At 56.5% G+C, this 16,512-nt stretch overlaps 1 protein-coding gene across 2 annotated transcripts; it reads left to right on the top strand.

Annotated features, from left to right (window-relative positions):
• Positions 1-2,799: 2,799 nt before the first annotated feature.
• ZNF444 (zinc finger protein 444) lies at positions 2,800-9,773 on the top strand. 2 transcript variants are annotated; one of them, XM_065898875.1, is made up of 4 exons: positions 2,805-3,116; positions 3,569-3,598; positions 7,609-7,693; positions 9,181-9,761. In XM_065898875.1, the coding sequence occupies exons 1-4, from the start codon at positions 2,805-2,807 to the stop codon at positions 9,759-9,761; spliced, it is 1,008 nt and encodes a 335-aa protein (XP_065754947.1). The 2 variants fall into 2 exon arrangements, with proteins under 2 accessions (XP_065754948.1, XP_065754947.1); XM_065898876.1 differs by lacking the exon at positions 3,569-3,598 and having other exon boundaries at positions 2,800-3,116; positions 9,178-9,773.
• The last annotated feature ends 6,739 nt before the right edge of the window (positions 9,774-16,512 follow it).

Here is a 16,512-nt window from a genome sequence, read left to right as displayed (position 1 = left end):
ATGGGTCCCTGAGGTCACAAGGCCCTTCAGCATGATTCCCAGGGCCTCACTCACTCAGGTGAGACTCCAGTCCTGTCCCGGAGGGATCTTTCTCACAACAGAGCAGGCTTCTCTGCCTCTTTTGAGACTCGGCTCTGGCCCAGGTCTTCTGGGAAATCTTTCCTGCCGCTGCTGGGCTAGTCAGTCCTTAAATGGAAGGATGGGTGGGTGGAAGGTGATGCTGTGACCAGCTCCAGGGCCAGACAGACGCCAGTGTGAGTTCAGCCCCTGCCACTTATTAGCTGGGTGATTTTGGGCAAGGCCTTCACGTTCTCCATCTGCAAAATGGGGGCAATAATGCTGATCACATAGGACCGGTCATCCTATAAATTTTCTTTCAGTGCCAACCAGCATGCTGGGCTCTGTATATGTGGCCTCTTGCCCTTGCAACGCTTAAATTCTAGCAAGGGAAATCAGCGCCCAGATATGGTAAGACCAGATCTTATTAAACGCTGAGATGAAATTAATATGGTGACATGACAGTAACTGCAGGGAAGGGTGTGTAGGTCATTCAGGGAGGCTGTCCAAGGAGGGAAGGATGGCATCTGGGCCTCAGAGGTGAGAAGGAGCCAGCGGAGCAAAGATGGAGGTAGAGAATGGCAGTACCAAGGCCCTGAGGTTGGGCCAGCCTTGAGTCTTAGAAGATCATCAGCGTGTGGCAGACAGGCATGGCTGTGCGCCAGTAAAACTTGACTTAAACAGGCTGCAGGGACTTCCCTGGTGGTCCAGTGGTTAGGACTCTGCCCTTCCAATGCAGGGGGTGCAGGTTAGATCCCTGGTCGGGGAACTAAGATCCCACATACCACACAGTGTGGGAAAAAACAAACAAACAAACAAGAAAACACAAAGCAAAACCCAGGCTGCAGGCCAGTGGCTCCTGAAGGTTTTAAACTCAGGACCCTTTATACTTTAAAATTTTTTTGAAGACCCCCGCCAAAGCACTTTTGCTTACAGGAATTACATTTATTGTTATGTGTCATGTTAGAAACTAAAGCTGAGAAAATTTCAAAATATTAATGCATTTAGAAATTGCAGTAATCAACTTTCCATATGTTAAGATTTAAATTACACTTTTTTTCTTAATTTTTTTTTTATTTGTGTGTAGTTGATTTACAGTGTTGTGTTAGTTTCAGGTGTACAGCATGGTGAGTCCATTATACATACATATATAGCCACTCTTTTTCAGATTCTAGTCCCATACAGGTCATTACAGAGTATTGAGTAGAGTTCCCTGTGCTGTACAGTAGGTTCTTATTAGTTATATATTCTATATATAGTAGTGTGTATATGTCAGTCCCAATCTCCCGATTTATCCCCCCCCAGCAAATGACACTTTATTTTATTTTATTTTTTAAAAATAACACTTTTTAAATGAAAAATAACCATGTTTCCCCAAATGAAAAGCTGGAAACACTGCATCATTATTTTGCACATCTCAGTGTCTAACTTGAACCGCTGGGTTCTCCCATCTGCCTCTGCTCGCAGCCTGTGGCCTCTGGAAGGCCCCAGCATACACTCAGGAGAGAATGACAGTGAAAGAGGCTGGGAACCTGTGTTAGGAAAATAGTTCTGACCTCGAGGTACCCCCTGGAAGGATTTTGGGGATCCCAGGGGTCCCCGGGCCATTCGAGGACCACAGTTCTAGGCCGGGGTTTCTTAGGGGCTGGGTCTTTCTCTGCTGGGGGGCCGTCCTGTGCACTGTAGGGTCCTTAGCAGCATCCCCAGCCTCCACCCACCGGATGCCAGCAGCACCCCCACCCCCATCCAACGAGACCTTCTAGATGCCTCCCCGGGGTAACGTCACCCCCTGGTTGAGAGCCACTGCTTTGCGTCACCCCACGACTGAAGCCACTGCACGTCTGTTTCCTCCTTCAGGAAGGGGAGGAGGAAGTGGAGGGCACACGGCTTCCTGGGGGCGCCAGGGCGCAGGTCTTACAAAAGGAGAATGGGGAGAACGGATAAGGGGGGCCTCTTGCAGTCTCTCGCGTTTCCCTGTACGCAGACGTGATTGGGGGCCCCTGAGCGTCGTGGCCTGCTGGGCAGCCGTGACAACACCATCGACCAGGCAGCTTCAACAACAGACATTTATTCCTCGCAGTTCTGGAGGTTGGGCGTCCGGGATCAGGTGCAGCCAGACTCGGTGTCTGGTGAGGGCCTCTTCCCGGCTTGCAGACGGCTGCTTCCTGCTGTGTCCTCACGCTCAGGGGAGACAGATCTCTTCCTACGAAGACGTTAGTCCTGTAGGAGCCCGGTCTGATAACCTCATTTAGTCTTAATTTCCTCCTAAAAGCCCCATCTCTAAATACATTTGGGGTTAGAGCTTCCACATATGAACCTGGTGGGGGGTACGGACGGACATAGTTCTGTGCACACTGGCTAGTAAGGAAGAGATTGGGGGGGCTTTGGAGCAAGCATCCTAGGGTGTCTGCCTCGGGGACGTGGGTTGGGACGTAACCAGGCATCGATGGTGGTGATGACAACTCACGTTTTCTCGAGCATGTGCTGTGTTCCGGGATCCCTTCTAAGATCTCGGTGCGCGGGGAGGCTGCGGGGGTAGAGGGAGGACAGGGAGGCCACACGAGGCCGGCAAGCGCGGCGCCGCCGCCGCTCCTGGGTGGGCGTGGGTGGCGCGCACGCATGCACGCATAGAGCATGGTTTTCGACCCCATGCCCACGGCAGAGGCAGGGGCTTCCGGGGGATGGTCGGAGTTGGGTTCTCACCACTGCCTTTCCCCCCCGACAGGTGCTGCCGTCCCGCTGGCCCCATGGAGGCTGCGGCCGCCCAGCCTGTGAAGCAGGAGTGCCAGGCCGCCGAGGGCCTGACCCTGGACTCACCGTGGCACCGCTTCCGCCACTTCCACCTGGGCGACGCCCCGGGCCCCCGCGAGGCGCTGGGCCTGCTGCGTGCCTTGTGCCGGGACTGGCTGAGGCCCGAGGTGCACACCAAGGAGCAGATGCTGGAGCTACTGGTGCTGGAGCAGTTCCTGAGCGCCCTGCCCGCTGACCTCCAGGCCTGGGTGTGCAGCCGGCGGCCCCAGAGCGGGGAGGAGGCCGTGGCCCTGCTGGAGGAGCTCTGGGTGAGCGGAGGCGGCTGGCGGGAGGGGCCTGCACCGCCGCGTCCCCCCACCCCGGGCCTGCCGTCTGCCTTCCCCAGGGCCGGGGGTCCTCAGCTCCACACTGAGACAAACACGACAGGCTCCGTGGGACCCTGAGGTCTAGGGTGTGGTCGAGTCGGGTGGGAAAGTCAGGCCGGTGAGGATGTTTAGAGGGACTGTACACAGGCCCACCCTCCTGATGCTCAGTGCAAGTTCAGGGTCCCCGGGGCCACCCTCAGGCCTCACAGCTCAGTGGAAGGACTCAGCTCCATCCTGCACACGGCTGTGGCTGGTCACAGCGGAAGGACACGGATGAAATCAGCCGAGGAGGGGGCAGCAGGGCAGGATCCAGGAGGGTTCCTCCCAGGGGATTCGTGGGCGGTGCCAACTCCTGGCGACAACGTGTGCAAGACACAGGGAGCATCACCAACCAGGGTGCTCCCCGCACCTCCGCGCCTGGAGGTGTTGGGGCTCCAGCCCCCGCGAAAGGCTGAGCGGATACCGTGTGGCCCAGAGCCTTCACATGAATTACGCTGTTGGAGTGTCCAGCACGGCCCAAGGCCCCTGGCAGGCAGGATGTGCTGAGTGAGGGCTCAGCGGTTCCCCTCCCAGCAGGTGAGGGCAAAGGCCAGACCTCTCTCTGGGTAAGGTCAGCCCTTGGCTGCACCCCAGGGGTCAGCGGACTGCAGCCTGAGGGCCGTATCTGCCAGCCTCTGGGGCTGTGGTGTTACACAGCCTCACGGGGCCACGGCCGCACCGTCCACTCGTGTGCGCCTGTGGCCTCTTTCTCCCCGGGGCAGAGCTGAGCAGTCGCGACAGGGACCAGAGGGCCCGAAGAGCCGAAAACCTTTGCCCCTGGCCCTTTCAGGGAAAAGCCTGGGCACTGGGCAGGTACCAGGTGATTCGCGTGTGCAGAGTTCGGGGGTCCCAGGACCATCCCCGGGTTCAGTCGTTCATGGGAAGTACTCAGAGCTCGAGGAAAGCTGCTGTTCATCACAGTGAAAGGACACAGCTTAAAATCGGCCGAGGGAGCAGGCGGATGGGGCAGGGAGACCCTCACGGAGCTTCGTCACCCCGGGTCACGTGGACAGCATGAGTATTGCCAACCAGGGGGCCTCCCCAGCCTCTGTAGACATGGCTTCCCAATCGGGGAGGCTGACCTCAATCGCAGGTCCGTCTGAAGGTCAGGCTGATACAGCAGGGCCAGACCTCCCCCAGATCGCACTGTCAGCATGGCCTGCCTGTCCCCACGCAGTCCCGAGGGGTGGGCACTGGAGGCTGTCATCCTCTCCATTTCAGAGGTGAAGGTATGAGGCTCAGAGAAGTCGAGTGACTTGCCCAAGGTCACACAGCCAGTTGGGGGGGTGAGAGGGACAGAACCCATGTGCTGTGGCCTGAGATCCCTGCCTCTGTCCCCTGCTGGGTGCCAACACCTGGCCCAGCATCTTCCTGGGGATGGCGCTCAGCCTTGGCACAGTCCAGCGTCCTGTGCCTGTGACCCGGAACCAGAGAGCCCGCAGGCCACCTGCAGGCCCGCCCCCGCCCCCAGCAGTATAAAGTTCCCAGGCTTGTGTGCCTGGGAATCGCAGGGTGGCCAGGCAGTGCAGCTTCCCAGGCTCCACTCCGGGGCAAGCCGGCCCGCGTCCTGCTCCCACCCTGCCTGCACACCGGCAGGCGTCACCTGGGGTTACCAGGCCCCACTGAGGCCAGGGAGCTGGGAGCTCGGCGTCCACCAGTCTGAGCGGGGGCTCCTGGTGAGACCATGTGCTGCCCACCTCCCCCCACAACTGACCCCCGCGTGGGAAGTAACTCGCTTGGGCCCCCCAAGCAGGTCTGTGGCTGGAGGCACCCAGGACCCAGGCGGCCCCGTGCCAGCCCCGCCCCACACCTCGGCACGCCCTTGTCTTCACCCTCTTCCTCGAGGAGCATGTCCTGAGCCATTGGAGCAAAGGCGGGTGGTTGGACACCTCCGTCCCTCTGTCCGTGCACTTGCTCAGTGTCCATTGAGGGCTGCGGTGAGAGGCTCCGGGGGTCGGGACCCTCTGAGGTGGTCAGGATGTAAAATGGTGCAGCCGCAGTTGGGGGCAGTCTGGCAGTTCCTCGGGTTGAACGTGGAGCGGCCACGTGGGCCAGCAGCCCCACTCCTGTGTGTGAACCCAGAGAAGTGAAAACACACCACACGTAACCTCGCATGCGATACGACCTGAGTGGTAGCAAGACAGCGTCACTCGTAACAGCCAAGAAGTGAAAACAGCCCTCATGTCCACCGGCCGGTGAGTGGATCAACAGAACGTGGCCTGTCCACGCAGCGGGGCACCACTCAGCCATAGAGGAGCGAAGCCCTGACGGGCTATGCCGTGGGCGAACATCAGAAACACGAGGAAAACGTGAAAGAAGCCGGTCACGAGGACTTTACGTTGCATGATTCCGTTGCCGTGAGATTCGCAGAAGAGGCAGGTCCATGGAGGCGGGGAGCAGATTAGCGGTTCCCGGAGGCTGGCGGGGAGGAAATGGGGAGTGACTGCTGACAGGGGCGGGGTACGGGGGCTGGGGGTGATAAAAATATTCTTGAATCCATTGTGGTAATGGTTGCACAACGGAATGTACCAAAACCCGGGGAATTGCAATTTAAGTGGGTGAATTCTCTGGCGTATAAGTCATGTCGCGACAAAGCTGCTATTTATAAAAAGATTGGTGCCAAGGTCAGCACAGAAGTGGGACAGGCCAGTCCCCGCCCTCCTGGAGCGTGCGAGCCAGGCAGCTCCACTGGGAGGCCGACCAGGCCTTTTGCGGGGAAAATGACCATACCAACTCTTCCTGACATCTGAAGAGGAAGAAACGTCCCGGCTCATTCTACAGGGCCAGCGTTTTCCTGGTACCAAAACCAAGGAAAGACAAATGTAGGCCCTCTTCCTTAATCTCAAAATAATGATGTTGAGTGAAAGAAACTAGACCCTCCCCCCCGAAGAAGTACCGATTTACTGTATGGCTCTATGAACATGAAGCCCTAGAAGACAGAGACCACTGTATCGTGCCGGGAAGCCCATCAGTGGTTGCCCTGCTGGAGGGAAGGGGGAAGGTTCCGGATGTGCACAGGGAAGCTTGCGGGGCCACGTGTGCGTTCTGGGGCTTCGTGAGCACATACGCACGTGGAACTCCTCGGGTCGTGTGCCGTGAACCATGTGCATTCACTGTACGTGTGTCACGCTTCGATGAAGCTGCCGGGAGTGCGGTGTGGAGGGTACCAGGATGGGGGCGCCCTTGAGCCTGTGGGAGGTGGCAGAGCCAGCGCTTGGCCAGGGCCTGCAGGGTGTGTAGGAGGGCAGGCCGGGCACGGGTGGGAAGGGGGCTCCAGGCAGAGGGAAGAGCGCGTGCAGAAGCGTGGGGCTCTGAGCGCCTGGCACACCCAGGACACCATTGGCCCTTTGCTGTTGCCTGGGCTTGGAGGTGCAGGCGGGGCTCCGGGCAGAGGTAGGAGCTGAGCGCGTGGCAGTGACCAGGCCACAGCAGACGCGAGTGACGTGGCAGCACCTGCGTTGCCGTAACGCCCTAAGCCGCACTGGTGTGCTGCAGTAGCAAGGTGACCGTGTGGATTCTCCCGCCACCACCAGACAAGGTGGGCATTTAGGGATCCCTGACAACGAACTTTCCTAAAAGGCCCTGGAAGCTTCCTGCCGTCTGCTCGCCAGCTGGCAGAATTGTCGGCATCGCTGGTCTGCAGCCTAACAGCTGCTTGGGTCCGAAAGCACTGAAACAAGTGAAATGTGAGAAGGGGGGTTGTGTGCCTGTAACCCCTGACAGCTCTTCCTCAGCACCAGGAGGATTCTGGTCTTTTCCTGGAGGCACGGGCTCGAGGAACAGAGAGAAAGTATAAAGGAACCAGAGTAGTGTGAAGCTTCTTTGTAAACCACTGGTCTTCTGGCTGGTGCCGTGCTGCTTGGAGCTGTCCACCGGTTGAGCTGGGAAAAGTTCTGTTCTCAACTTCCTTTATTTTTTGCTGAGTTAAAAGTAGCTTCTCTCTTTTCCTTCTGCATTTTGTCGAGTTTGCAAAAGGCATTAAAAAGCTAAAATAAGATTCAAAGCAGGTGCATCAGTTATCTGCTGTGTAACAAATCGCACCAAACTTAGTGGCTCAGAACAGTAAACATTTATCATCTCAGGCAGCTTCTGTGGGTCAGGAGTTTGGGGCAATGCTGGCTGAAGGTCTCTCACGAGGTTGCGTTTAAGACCGGCTGGGGCTGTCCTCACCTGGAGGCTGGCCCAGGGCTGGAGGATCTGATTCTGAGGCAGCTCCCTCACGCGGCGGTCAGCTGGAGGCCTCCGTCCTCGCCACATGGACCTCTCCGTGGGGTGGCTGAGCATCCTCCAGCTTGGTAGCCGGCTACCCCCGGAGCGAGCGGTAGGACTGAGAGGGAGAGAAGTAGAGGCTGTGGCTCGGGTTGCTCAGCTGGGGTTGTGGTATCTCTGGTTTCAGGGACCAGCAATGAGGGCACCTCGGGATGCGGCAGAAGGCTCCGGGGTCGGCGTGGGAAAGGAAGACGGTGGGGTAACGCCCTCAGGTGAGCAGCTCACTCCTTCCCCACAGCGCTCCCAGCCCCGGGGGACCCTCTCCTGTCCGTCCTTTATTTGTCCAGTGAACATCCCTGCTGTGAGCCAGGCCCCGTGCTGGCACCAGGACAGGAGCTGAATCAGACACGCCCGGCTCTGGAGGGCACGTCTAGTGGGGGGGGGTCAGACAGGACAGCGAGCGCCCATGATGCGCCAGGCGTGGTCCCACCAGCTCGCCAAAATCCCGCGCCCGCCCTTGAGATCCCCGGCATCATCAGCTACCTTTTGTAGCTGCAGGAACCCAGGCACAGAGAAGTGAACTCACCCAGGTTCAGGTGCCGGCCAAGCCAGGGTTGCACCCCGGCAGCCTGACCTCAGAGCCTTTGAGCCCCAGTTCTTCGCGGGGCGAGACCTCCTGCAGTCATGCTTCTCCTGACCCAGGCACTGTGCAGGACTCTCTTCTCATTGCCCAGCCTGGCGCCGATGCCCGGGCCGGGAGCTGGGGAAGGTGCTGGCTCCACCCCGACCACAGGCATTAGGATGAGGAAGGGAGAATCAGATTGAATCTCGTCAAAGCGGGTAACAGACCCGGGAGGCAAAACCCGAGGATGCCCACCAGAGGCAGAAAGGTGACTCTGGTAGCCGGCCTGGACTCAGGCGCCTCGAGACCCGGTGGGGGAGGGTGGCGCTCACCTTGTGCCAGGGCTGTGGCTGGAGAGGACGGAGGAGCTGGGGATCATGTCTGAGGCCACGTGTAGAGGTGTCAGGATGGTGGCCCTTCTGATGACACCATCAGGACCTGTAGAGCCCGGGTCGGCGGGGGGTGGGGGGGGTGGTGGTGCCTGTGGACCTCCAGAGGGGCGTGGGTCGGAGAGGGAGCAGCGCTGGGACGGTGGCTGGGAACCCGAGGCAGTGCCCTCTTATGCCCCTCAACGGGGACCACAGCGGGGGTGGAATGAGACGGCACACCAACGTGCTCGGCACCGTGCCCGGAACAGAGGGAGAGACTAACGGGTTTTTATCACACCCGTCCTAGTGTGACACTTAAAGGTTGCTTATCTCCTTGGAATTCCATAGAGCAGTTTGGAAACCTGAAGAAAGGAAATGTGTGGTTCATCCACCCACCCGACTTATCCATCCCCACTTACCCACCCACTTACCCACGCATCCATCCATCACCCAATCCATCCACTCCAACATCCGTCTACACACTCCCATTTACCACTTACCTAGCTATCGATTTCCTCCTCCCATCCATCCACCCATCCGTTCGTTCATTGGGCACTTACTCTGCACCAGGCCCTGTGCGGTACGGGGACCCAGGGATGAATCAGAAGCTGGCGGACAACGCTCTTCCCTCCCGGAGGGCTCCCTGGCGTTAAGCGTTCCCCTCCTGCCCCGGGACCACCCCTCTAGCCAGGACACGGGCCGCCCTTGTGGCCTTCCCTTGCCCGGCTGTGCCCTGCGCCCGCCCTGACTGCACCTTTGCCTGCAGGAGACGCGGCCCCCGGGGCTGAGGAACTGGCGACGGGGGACGCCCAGGCCGCGCGCCCTTACAAGCAGGAGCCGGGCAGCCCCCAGCCAGCGCCACCGCCCCCACCGGCGCCCGGCCTGCCCGCCTTCCTGGCGGCCCCGGGCTCTGCGTCCTGCCCCGAGTGCGGCAAGGCCTCGCTGAAGCCGGCGCACCTGCTGCGCCATCGGCAGAGCCACTCGGGCGAGAAACCGCACGCCTGCCCCGAGTGCGGCAAGGCCTTCCGGCGCAAGGAGCACCTGCGGCGCCACCGCGGCACGCACCCTGGCGGCCCGGGTCCGGCCCTGCGCCCGCTGCCTGCGCGCGAGAAGCCACACGCCTGCTGCGAGTGCGGCAAGACCTTCTACTGGCGCGAGCACCTGGTGCGCCACCGCAAGACGCACTCGGGCGCGCGGCCGTTCGCTTGCTGGGAGTGCGGCAAGGGCTTCGGGCGCCGCGAGCACGTGCTGCGCCACCAGCGCATCCACGGGCGCGCGGCGGGCGCGGGCGGGGCGGCGGCGCCGGGCCCCGAAGGCGGGGGTCCCTTCCCGCCCTGGCCGCTGGGGTAGCCCCCGCCCCGCCGTGCAACCCCTCCCGTCCCTCGCGGCTCCTCTGCCCCCTGTCTCTCTCCTCCACCGGCCCCTCCTTTGTCCTCCTGGTGCCCTAGAGCTTTCTGTTCCTTCCCAACTCTCACTTTATGTCCCAAACCTCATTCCTGTTCGGATCTCACGCCGTCCTCGTCCTCGCAGTCTCTCCCGCCTATAGAAGGAGACTCCGCAGTCCTTCCCTCTCCCGGGTCGGGGGCAGGACTGGGCAGGAGCAGCAGGCGGGGCCCCTGGTCTAGAGGAGGCTGGAGGAAGGGGACTGGGTCTTGTTCCCAGGAGACACCCCCCAGGACGGAGTGGAGGACGGCTCCGACAGGACAACCCCCCCCCCCAGGAGACACCCCCCAGGGTGGAGTCGGGGACGGCTCCGACAGGACAGACCTGGGTTCTGGCAGTGGGCTCCCTGGTCTGGCTTGTCTCTCTGCGAGCCAGAAGGCATGGGATGGACAGAGATGCCTGCCTGTGGGAAGCGCGTCAGAGACGACAGTTCACCAGCATCTGGAGAGTAATAAAGCCACTGATAAGTTGTGCAGACCCCAAGTGCCCTGCGTCTGTCCTGGGGGCCGCCCTCCCCATGCTGCCCAGGATGGGAGGGGCATTGTGGGCCCCCCCTCAGACCTTCCCAGCTGGCAGGGCCCTGGGAGCCTGGGCCCAGGGGGCTGGTTCCTTTTCCTTGAGCCTAGAGATGAGATGAACCCCGTGAGAGGTGACAGAGATGAGTTCTCGTGGGGGTCTGCACTGTGGGGGAAACGCAGGCACACGCCACCTTATGGAGCCCACTCACTGCCCCAGGAGCAGGTCTCCCTGCTTCCACCGCACACAGGCCAGACTCAGCCCAGCACCCAACGGCTTGGGTTGGAGTCTTGGCCTTAACAGCTCCCAGGCTCCATGATCTCAGGCCCCTGAGAAGGGGCCCATTCTGGAAACTAAATGACGGAATGACGGCAAACGCTTGCATTGCCAGGCCAGCAGAATCAGTGAGCACCGAGGGCACCTTTAGTGGCAGGGCTGTCCTTCCACACTAGAGGTCCATGTGGCCATGTCTATAGCAGAGGAAGTTGGCTTCAAGAGGCCACGTCATCTGCTGCAGGACCTCACAAGGGAGCTGGCAGGAGCACAAGGCAGGAGAGTGGAGGTGTCAGGCCACGGGGCTGGGGGCTGAAGACTGGGTCTGACAAGAGCGTGCCATGTGCCAGCCCCTCTTTCAAGCACTTAAAGCCATCAGGTCTTTTAATCGTCATAACCCAAGGAGGCAAGCACTGTGGTTACTCCCATCATGCAGGTGAGGGGCCCAAGTTATCGAAAGGGTGCGTGGTTGGGCCGCAGTCACAGATCTGAGCTGGGTGTCTGGCCCCGGTGTCCTGATGTGTGCTCATCACCCAGCAATAATACTTAGTCCAGCTCCTACCGTCGCTCAGGGGCCCCAGACTGCCGCCAGCACAACCGTGGCTTGGGCTTGTTAAGCCTCCATCCCGGACCTCCGTCTGGGGACCTCCTACCCCAACACACTGCATCCATCAGTGTGGACGGTCCCTCGAGATGTCCCACCCCCTCCACCTTTGTGTCACTGGGGATCACAGTGCTGGATGAGCCTCGGGCATGGTAGGGGTTGGAGGGGGGAGAAAACACCTCTGACAGCTGGGAAGATGAAGAGCTCTGACAGCTGGAGGTTCGCCTGTTTCCACACAGGTACCACCCCCATCCCCTGTCTGCCTGCCGGGGAGCGCTGGTCCCACCTTGGCTCCCACACCTGGTGATGGGCCGTGCCTTCCTCCAAGGCTCACACAGTGGCCGGGGTCAGGGTGGGAAGGAGAAGCTGGGAGGCTGAAATGGAACAGAAAGACCCTCTGCACGGCGGTAGGAAGCATGTGCCCTGCTGCTGACGGTGCAGGCGGGCGCAAGCGGAACCGGCTGGGAGGACTCCAGATTCTGTAGCGTGTCAGCATCAGCCGTGGTGGACTGACGCCCTGGCCCCCACCCCACCCCGATAAACTCCCGTGCTCGGCCACACACAGGAGCACTTGTGTAGCCCTGTGCCTCGCAAGGCTGTTCGGACGTCCACCCTGGGAGAGGGGGGAAGAGAAGGTGCACGCACACCGTTCAGGAAAAGTTGTCCAAAACCCGGAAATAGGGTGAGAATTCAGCTCTGCAACCTTATAAAATCATGCTAGAGTGTTAAAAAAACACCACCACCACCCCCTCCCACCCGAGTTTCCTGTAACTCCTTGCAAATGAAACTGTGTCGGGCTAACAGTTGTTTGGAGAGGGGTTGGTTCACCACTCCTGCCAAGTCAGAGGTTAACCCGAACACAGCTAGGTGGGTGTGGGGACCAGGTTTATTCTGTCTGGCAGACGGAGCAGCCAGGTGTGGAGGTTGACCGTCTGGTGCGGCATGAACCAGTTTTAAGCAGCAGCCCTGCTTCGGCATCCCTCCCCACCAACCACACAGCCCTGGTTCATCCAGTCCTAATCCAACAAGCTCTGCATCCTGCTGGTCCGTCGTAAAGAAGCCCAATAAATCATCAACCCAGCACTGGTATCTATTTGTATGAGATTTTTAAAAAATCAATAATTATGACTTTACTGAATACTACCCGGAGCTGGAGGCAATGAGCTAGAAGTATCCGCAGAAGCATGACCTCTCTTCGAAACATTCCGGGCGGTGACAGCAGCGAGAATGAAAGAAAGAAAGATAATCAGATCTATTGCACCACCCCCACCCCACTCACAAAATGGCACAACAGGTTCCATAAACGTAGGAAAAAAACCAAGATACAGTGGGTTCCCCGGGTAACCAGTGAGGAGATGGAGGTCCACAGACCCGCAGAGAATCTACCACAATCCCACAGTCGGCCAGTGAGATGCAGAGATGCCTCCTCACGGCCCCTCTCTTGAGTCAGGGCAACGACTGAAGCTTGACTCCCCAAATCCCTTCTTTTTGGGGCATGAAGTTGTGAAAACAGGAGTGGGGAAGTGGGGGGCATTGGGACGACACTGACCTCTGGGTTATTTACGGGCAGGAGAGGGAGAGGGACCTTAATCCTAATCCAGACCCGCAGCCCCAACAATAACACACCCATGTCCTTTAGAGGGTTAATTGTAATCCCTTGATTTTGGTCCAAGATGAGGAGGAACTGATTGAGGGAGATGCAGGAATATTCAGCACAATGGACAGAGGTGCTTGCTCGAAGCTGAGCCACGGGAAAGAAGGATGCCTGTCTCCTGACGCCCCGGAAATCTCTCTTTACCTCCTTTCTCAGGCAGGAAAGAGAAATAAAGCTTTCATGCAAATGGTTTTCAAACTGCACAAGGACGTCCTGTTTGTTGCTTCATTGTGTGTATGTGAGGGGAATTCTCTGATAAGACTGAAAAGACAAGTATGGGTCTACAACTTTCAATCTGAGCAGATTATTACAAATGCCAAGTGGCTGGACCACACATCACGTGGGCAGCGGTTTTTAGAACCTGCCTAACCCAAAAGACGTAAAATTCAAAATCATTCACGTGTCTGTTTAGAGAGAACCCCCCTTTCCCATCAAAACATTTAACAGCCCTCCTCAAACCGTCATGGTAACCAGAGTTGTTAACAAAAAGTACACAGCCTGCCAGGGTCATGAAAAGGTCTGGCCCCATCTTTTTATTATGATATTTTAGCTCATTTTATTTTACTATTAAAAATTTTTTTTCTTTTCACTGTACAGTTTTGCAGACTCTGAAGGAACAGAGTCACTTGAGCCATATCTGACAGGAGCATTCCCGGCAGAGCCAATAGCAGAATGCTCTCTCCTTTCCCACACTTCTCAAGATTCTACCCCCTTTTCCATTCCACTAATAGTATCTGTGCACCTACAAGGGAGGCCCATGCTGGAGAGATGCAGCCACTCTCTGCATCTCTTCTCTTGAAGGAGCCATCTCCCACACAAGCATCTCTGTACCATTTCCCGTGCTCCCTCTGACTCAACATCGAGAGGTTGCCTTGTGTTGTTCTCTCTTTTAAAACTTTTCACAACTTGGGCTTCCCTGGTGGTGCAGTGGTTGAGAGTCCGCCTGCCGATGCAGGGGACACGGGTTCGTGCCCCGGTCCGGGAAGATCCCACCTGCCGCGGAGCAGCTGGGCCCATGAGCCGTGGCCGCTGAGCCTGCGCGTCCGGAGCCTGTGCTCCACAACTGGAGGGGCCACAACAGTGAGAGGCCCGCGTACCGAAACAAAACAAAACAAAACAAAGCCTTTTCATAACTTAACAACAAAAAAACAAACCACCCAATCAAAAAATGGTCAGAAGACCTAAATAAACATTTCTCCGAAGAAGAAATACAGATGGTAAACAGGCACATAAAAAGGCTCAACATCGCTAATTATTAGAGTAATGCAAAACAAAACTGCAGTGAGGGATCACCTCACACGAGTCAGAATGGCCATCATCAAAAAGTCTACAAATAATAAACGCTGGAAATGGTGTGAAGAAAAGGGAACCCTCCTACGCTGTCGGTGGGAATGTATGTAGGTGCAGCTGCTGTGGAAAACAGTATGGAGGTTCCTCAGAGAACTAAAAATAGAATTACCAGATAGATAGATCCAGAAATCCTACTCCTGGGCATATATCCAGACAAAGCTATAATTCAAAAAGTTACATGCACCCTTATGTTCATAGCAGCACCATTCACAATAGCCAAGCCATGGAAACAACCTAAATGTCCATCAACAGATGAACGGATAAAGAAGATATGTATACATACACATACACACACACAAACACACACACACACACACAAAATGGAATATTAGCAATAAAAAAGAATGAAATGATGCCACTTGCGGCAATATGGATGCAACTAGACATTATCAAACTAAGTGAAGTTAGAAAGAGAAAGACAAATACCATATGATATCACATATATGTGGAATCTAAAATATGACACAGATGAATCTGTGTATGAAATAGAAACAGAATCATGGACATAGAGAACAGACTGGTGGTTGCCAAGGGGGAGGAGCTGAGGAGGGATGGAGTGGGAGGTTGGGGTGAGCAGATGTAAGCTTTCATATATAGAATGGATAAACAACAAGATCCTACTGTATAGCACAGGGAACTATATTCAAAATCCTGTGATAGGGGAACTTCCCTGGTGGCGCAGTGGATAAGACTCCGCGCCCCAATACAGGGGGCCCGGGTTCGATCCTGCTCAGGGAACTAGATCCCACATGCGTGCTGCAACTAAGAGTTCGCGTGCCACGACTAAGGAGCCTGCCTGCCGCAACTAAGACCCGGCACAACCAAATAAATAAATAAATGTGCCCCACCCCCAAAAAAATCCTGTGATAAACTATAATGGAAAAGAATATTCAGAAGAATTGATACACGTATATAGATATAGAATCACTTTGCTGTACAGCAGAAATTAACACATTGTAAATCAACTATACTTTAATTTAAAAATGTCCACATCTTGCGGCCCACTGCCTGTTAAAGCCTAAGCCATACTATTCCACTGACTCCCCATCATGGCTGTTTTCATCTTCCGAGCTGCAGGAAGCTCTCCCACCTTCGCAAGCTCCAGCACGAATCAGCACGTTCCTCGCTGCATCACTCCACTTGAGTCCCCGGCGTGAACGCACCGGCAGCACCATTGATGCTTTCCACGTGCTGTCCTCCACATTCTTACGCCTCCTTGGCTCCACTCCATTCCGATTCACCAGCTTCACACAGAAATGTTCTTAGGAAGGTCAACCCTGAAATTTCTCTTCCTGACCATGGGTTCCTATCCTGTCACCTCTTGGATATCTTGACCCTTCTGATATCATGATTTGCAGCCTCACCAACCCATCCCTCTTTAAAAAATCTAAGAATTCCCTCCCTTCTGGTTCAGTAATTCAATTAGGTCTTTCTTCTGCACCAACAATGCTTGGGTCCTTCCCAACCCCTCTCACTAACCTTCCCTCAAAATTGTAACCTTCCCAGGTGCAATGGGTACCTGTCTGTAGTGTTGATGGAACTGCAAACTGGCACCCTATTGTTGAAAGACAGTTTGTAAATATATTAAGAACCTCTGGGCTTCCCTGGTAGTTAAGAATCCGCCTGCCAATGCAGGGGACACAGGTTCGAACCCTGGTCCGGGAAGATCCCACATGCCGCGGAGCAACTAAGCCCATGCGCCACAACTACTGAGCCTGTGCTCTAGAGCCCGTGAGCCACAACTACTGAGCCCTCGTGCCTCAACTACTGAAGCCCACGTGCGTAGAGGCCGTGCTCTGCAACGAGAGAAGCCACCACAGTGAGAAGCCTGTGCACCACAACGAAGAGTAGCCTCCCACTCGCCACAACTAGAGAAAGCCCACACATAGTGACGAAGACCCAACGCAGCCAAAAATAAATTAATTAATTAATTAAAAACAAAAAGAACCTCAGAATATGTATAACTTTTGACTGAGTTACCTTTCTTCTAGGATTTGCGAGTAAAGAATTAATCAGAAACTCATAGGGATGTTGATGTACTGAGACGCTCATTGCCTGCTTCACGTGGCTGACAGTGGAACCCAAGATGCAGCCCGATGTACTGGCTGGGAGTGCTGGCCAAAGAGCACCTGAGCTGTGGCTGAATCTCGTCTCTGACCCCTGGGAGAGTGACACTATTCCAGCTCTAGAACCTGCACTTCCCCTCTGTAAAATGAGATCATAATAGTACTTATTTTATGGGGCTATTTTCAGATTGAACG

This window comes from Phocoena phocoena, chromosome 20, assembly GCF_963924675.1.
Source record: "Phocoena phocoena chromosome 20, mPhoPho1.1, whole genome shotgun sequence".
Lineage (NCBI taxonomy): Eukaryota > Metazoa > Chordata > Mammalia > Artiodactyla > Phocoenidae > Phocoena > Phocoena phocoena.
This window is presented reverse-complemented; position numbering and strand designations above follow the sequence as displayed.